We start from the raw sequence: 6,297 nt of genomic DNA on the forward strand, positions 1-6,297 counted from the left end.
TTACCTTTTCTTCACTGTCTCATAACGGGCGATCAAAACTGAGTTGCTGTCGAGTCGCCTTTGGAAGTTCAAGTTAAATACAAATTCCCATGTAAACAAAAATTGCAAAGTTTACTCGACAGCAATTCATATTTGATCGCATCGTATTACATTTCAATTTTTTCAGTTATAAATAAATCTAGTAAAAAATCACAGTGTCTTCTCATATTTAAAAAAAAACTTAACCAAGATGGTTGAATCTAACTGGAAGGAAATGGCGAAGCACACCAGCAATACTGATTTAGGCAATTCAATTGAATTACAAACAACTGTAACAATTTTATTGTTCAACACCTATAGTAGACAGTACTTGTATAAAGTATTGATCAGAGGGCAGGTATTTTTTTCTTTAATTATATGCATCACTGCTGATACCTTAACTACAATATACAGTGGTCGCATTTCGTGAAGGAATCAAAATAAATATATTTTTCCATTAAATTCGGACCTGCATAATGTGCCAGTATCACGTACCCTTTCTATAACAAAGAGTTGCCAATTGTCCACAAAAGTAAAACACTAATTGCATCAACTTAGAGCTAACAATGGTTCGTGTAGGTCTACAGACGACGAGGTTGTACTTTTACTCATTTGTTTAGCTAACCACTTCTTTTCTGGCAGAAGCGCTGCCAATTTCTGTTTTCCCTTCGACCTCTTTTTCTCTGGCCGGGACGTGGTGGAATTCTCTTGATCAATCATTGCCAACTGCTCGATTATGTTTTTTGGTCGTTTGTCACTATCTTGATTATCTTTGTGCTGATTATCGTTTTTGTTTGTATACACTACCACATATTGTGAATACGAAGGTGTATTGATATCCGCAAAATCTCTGAAATTGGCAAACTGCTCCTGTTGTTGGGGACGGGATTTCGCTACCCGCCCAAAAAATAACGACGGCCTACCGTGTCCGTTTTGATAAAGTGACCCAAACTTATTTTCGTAACCGCTAGATTCTCCATCGTTGTCGTTGTAGAATGTACCGCCTGGTATCACACCGAAATTTCCCGATCCCAAGAGACCAAGGGAACTTGCTTCAGTAGGTGTGTAACCTCCTACACTGCCGCCTCCACCTCGGTATGTGTCGTATGAAAGTTGTTGCTGGAACGGTGAAATCGGTCGTTGGCTATATGCTGCTTCCTGTTGAAATATGAACGGTCTTGAGTGACCCAATGGCGGGCTTTGGAATGGAGAATACGATGGATAGAATGGGTCTTCCTCATTCAATTCGTGATCGTGTGTTGCATCTATTTCCGGTTCAGTTTCGGGCCTATAATTTACAGCATCACCAGGACTATGGTTGTCTCTTTGAACTGGTCCCGCATCTGAAAAGGTTAAATATAATTAGACCCATAATTTAGCATAAACCAAAGCAGGCATGTGTATCAGTTCCGTATTTAATTATGTAGGTACGAGTGCTACAAATAGTTAATAATATGTCGCGTCATATTTAAAGTGATAAAAAATGCAGGAAGAAGTTGGCCTTCAAGTGCGACACATATATTGTTCAAAAAAGAACAACGAGCAGGACGAATTAAACTTTAAAAATTATTGAAGGAAAGTACAAGACAAAAATTGAATTTGACCGAGTTTGAGAACTTCCGAATTAGTAGTAGTAGCATAGCTGTAAAGTATACATCTGTGGTAATAAGTTTGTGCTCGTGTGTTCTGCCCTGGCCTCCTTTATGCTGCCCCATGTGCCACTTTCATGTGAAAGGTTCCTTTTTGAAAAATCAATTTGAAACGTTTTTGCTGTTTTTGATACACTATTTTTGTTGATGCTACTCTCCCTCTATACCAGATTTACCCACTGATGCATCTATCAAAACACAGGGGCGTATCGTGTAATTCAAACACTGGGTACCGGAACAAACTACTATAAATAAACAACATCATATGCTCAATCCCAATAGCAAACATTTTTAAAGGTAAGAATATAAATCCTTCTCAAGAAAACCGAATCAGTAACCGAATAACATATGAACCGATATAGCAACTACGATCCTTTCTCCTTCACCTCCTTCTCACATGGGAGAAAAGTAAAAATAGTGAGAGAATGGTTACTGGTTGAAAGGAGTTTCAAATTTAAAAAAAAAAAACGCGAAAGATCTACTTGTGGACTAGCCTTCAGGTAAGTTTCAAAAGGTCTTGCAAATTCAATAATACTGACTTGTGCTACATTAGACTGATTTAAATTTTGATCACCCTTCTACAGGGTGTTTTAAAACATGCCTTAAGAAGTTGATTTTTTCAAACAAACCCATAAATTCTCAAGTAGCATCAAGTCAGTAATGTTGACTTTTTGAGATTCTAGTCAACGGAGTCATGGGTACAGGGCTCAAAAGAAAATCAGTCTAATGTCAAAAATTTTGAAAAATCTTGAATGACTACGAAACCCTTGATGCTGGGTATAAGAGGGAAATGTAGTATCAAACGACATAGATTCTTTGGCCCTCTGGCCTACGTGGATAAAAATCAGTCGACTTATATCCTTAAGAACATGTTTATGTGCGTGTATGCGGACGTTTCTAAACAAAGTCCACGGGCGGACAGACAGACAGCATTACAAAATTATAAACAATCTCAACGATCCTTAATGATATTGAAACATTCAAATGTTACTTAGAATAGCGGAATATGGTCTTGATTCAGTTCTTTCTTCCACATCCTGTATATTCGTAACAGCGACGCTTACATTTGAAAAACTATCACTTTTAGTGAAAGACCTGTTATTTAATTTTCCTTGCGGGTGCTTTTATCTCGGCTTGCCGAGTTCCTTATTATGGTATGCTAAAATGAAATTCTTCACAACGGTGTGAACCTCTTAATTATTCAAATGTACCTACTATTTTTTTCACCGTCTGCGTCTAATTAACATACTATCTTTGGAAAATTAATCATACTTCGCTTAATCCAATACCTTATTTTTCGCGTATTTCCTGGTTTTCAAAAAGGAAGATTTATGTAGTAGCTATGGTTTGAATAAAATCACAATCGCATTAACATACCACTTTCTCTCACCATCACGCTTAACATCCACATTGTATAGGTATTAAATCTTCATGCAAGTTACATACTTATAAAGCAGAATTACGTAAAAGTTGAATAAATAGAGAAACAATTATTGAAGTAAGACAGGTAAATGATTGGCGGGTATCCCCAATATTTATGGCATTCAAAATTACTTTTAAGATTACTAAATCGCATACGAGGTTATATCTAACAAAGAAATTTCCATATTTCCGTTTTCCTTTATATATTGCACATTTTAATCACACCTTAGTGATCAGCGAGCGGCCTTCTTCAGTCTTTTTGCCGTTTATAAATATTGCATGTGAGCACAACCGTAACTACTTATTCGTTCCTGTTAGGTATTATACTAACAGTATAATTAACCTTAAAGATAGCTAATACGCAGTCATCGCTTCCACTTGCTTTCTTACAGAAGTGGTTTGATTTTAATCACCATATGGTCGAGAAACGAGTTGAGATGAATCGTTGGTATGCGGAAAAAACTGGAGAAAGTATACAAGATTCGATTTAAACAAAAATACACACAAAGAAGGAATAAAAGTGCGCCCACTTCCTCGCAACATATTAGCGGTTTTTGTTATATTGAACCGCCAACCTTGATTCTGCTAATGTAGATCAACACAAAAAAACCTTGAAGTACAACATCTTGGTATTGAAGTTCCTCATAATATATTCTGTAAATATATGTAAATATTGACTTTGTTTCCCTTATTGATGGAATTCTAGGATCGTTCTTTAATACAAATTCTTGAGTTATTATTTTCTACAATATTGGTATTATAAACATTGACCCATTTACTAAATTATTTACGGGTATTATATTTAGCAGAAAGTATTTGGTATAAACTTTCGTTTCGTACATTTGCGATATCGTTTATTGCACAATAATACGATTATTAGTAAGTAAACAGCTTGTAATTGTGAGTTAAATTACACACATACTTCAGTAGGTGTATAAATAAATTGGTCAATAATGTTTTAACAAGTATTTAAACGTACGTGATATTGACAATCTGCCAAATATCATTTGCATCTGCATGTAATAATTTATAAAACATGATCACTGCTTTAATGTAGAATTAATATGTTGTGTACAGCCTCTTACAGAATTAATGGTACTTATATAACAAGCAACGTAACATTTCTTGCTTGAAATTGTTTCCTAAAAGTAGATGGAATAAAATGTGGCTACCGATGGTTCGCTTTTAAAAGGCCGAGCATGATTTGATATACTACAAAATGAAATAACATTGATCCCATTGATTAATTGCAGGTCTGAACCACGACATACGTTGAAAGGAGATACAAAACAAACCTGCGTTTGGTATGTAAATAGGGGCTTGTGAACATTATAAAAAATCATGGTTTTCGCCTATTTTTTGGTTAGGTATGATTTTGCAATTATTTACGTATTTATTTTCTTTTAACCATCAGAGTATGTATGTTTTCTTTAAAAAAAAGGAGTGAAAAAATTAGCAACTCTTTTGCAAAAAAAGGTTTGAGTTGTATAATATCACATCTTTTCTTATGCGTCAAAGCCACCTTCTGTATGGGTGGTTCACTTTGTGAGGTTAGAACTGCTGGATGCCAAAACAATTTGCACAATTAAAGTCGGCAATAATTTATTTTAATTTGATTGCAAATTCTGGTTTCGTGCGACTGGTGGGAATTGTAGTACTTTTTTCAATGAAGCATCATGTATACTAAATAGGACCAAATATAGAATGATGGAACTGTCAAAATGCCTAGTTCTATGTAAACTTGTCTTACATCATCCTGTAATTTGAATTGTTTATTAACTTTATATAACTTTCCTTTGCACAAAAAAGACTTCCTTTACGTGAGGAGGATGACCCCATGCGGTAATAGTATATGGGAACCGGGACTGAAAAGGCGCAAAATATGCTATAATTTAGATTTATATCAATGGTTAACCTGATAATCCCATCTTAGAGCCGAGTCGATAAATACTCCTAAACATTTAATTGAGTCGACATTTTTAACTGTACCGTCATTTCTCCAGTTTTGTTTTTATTCAAAATCAACAAGTTACGCTTAAACCATTATTTGGCTGAGCTTTGAATGAACCGTTGACGTTTGATTCAATTCTACCTTTGTTTAGGATCGTATTATCGTCAGCGTATAGTATATACTTTGCCCTGTTATCAATGATAGGTAAATCTTTCACGTATATTAGAACAGTAGCGATCCTAACACCGATCCCTGTGGTATACCCATTGAATAAGTAATTATTATTCAATGGTACCTATACCCCGAATTAGTTGTCTGTAACTTGATATTTCTTCATTAAGATGAACTGCGCATATATGTATTAGTAAACGATAGAATTGCTTTTTGCCTTTTTTGGTTAATTTCAGCATGTCCGGGAAAGACCCAGTTTTAAATTTTCAATGCAGCAGTTACATAATTTAGTAATTGGAACCGAAATAGCGTCCTTAATTGATTATCATTTTGGTAGACATCAATCCAACACTGTGTTCATTGAAACCGGCGTAAAGCTGAATATGACTTTGACCTTTGAATATAAAATTATATTCAAAGTTTGACGGAGTGAGTGTTTTTATTTAGCCCGCCTTTCGTATTTTCTGAATCGCTGTTAATATTTTGTGCTGCCGTACAGAAAAACTTATTTAAATTATTTATGTTGTAAAGTGCTCGGTGGGTAAAATGACACGGTAAAGACGCGTTTAGTGATAAAATAAGCCAAAGAATTAGAAAAGTTAATAAGGTCTTTGGTTTTTTTTTAGTTCCAGTATACGCTGCAATTCTCAAGATCTTACGGTGGAGCTGTTTGTTCAGTTGTCCCAGGTTGTTAAGTATCGATTGATAAATAATTGAAAAGATATGGGCATCGAACAATTCTAAACTCTAATATAATTACGTTCCAGTGCGTATTGCTGTCGGCAATTTCTAAGCAATTAGAATGAAAGCTATAATACTCTTTTTAGATGTGACGGTTTTGTCCGTCTGTGTGTTCCTCGTCTAACCATCCAATCGATTTCTACGAGTTCAAGGATCAGTGCTATTGAATATGAGCCGGATTAAAAGTATGGTTTCCAAATACGAGCAGAATGGCAAAAAATTTCCCTTCTGAAAATTGTTTGCAATTTTTCGTATCTTGTTTAAATATTTATTTAAATTCAGTAAAAGCAGTTAAAAATCAACAACCAACCGTAGATGCCATATCATTTAATTCAATGAATCGAT

General features: G+C 34.9%; 1 protein-coding gene across 1 annotated transcript; it reads right to left on the reverse strand.

Moving 5' to 3' along the window:
- Positions 1 to 440: 440 nt before the first annotated feature.
- LOC116168033 lies at positions 441 to 3,078 on the reverse strand. Its single transcript, XM_031483682.1, has 2 exons — positions 3,045 to 3,078; positions 441 to 1,361 (listed from the first exon to the last, which is right to left on the reverse strand). Exons 1-2 carry the CDS (start codon positions 3,076 to 3,078, stop codon positions 568 to 570), a joined length of 828 nt encoding a protein of 275 aa, XP_031339542.1. The 3' UTR covers positions 441 to 567.
- Positions 3,079 to 6,297: the final 3,219 nt, after the last annotated feature.

The sequence above is a fragment of the Photinus pyralis genome, unplaced genomic scaffold (genome assembly GCF_008802855.1).
Source record: "Photinus pyralis isolate 1611_PpyrPB1 unplaced genomic scaffold, Ppyr1.3 Ppyr1.4_LG4, whole genome shotgun sequence".
Taxonomy (NCBI): Eukaryota; Metazoa; Arthropoda; class Insecta; order Coleoptera; family Lampyridae; genus Photinus; species Photinus pyralis.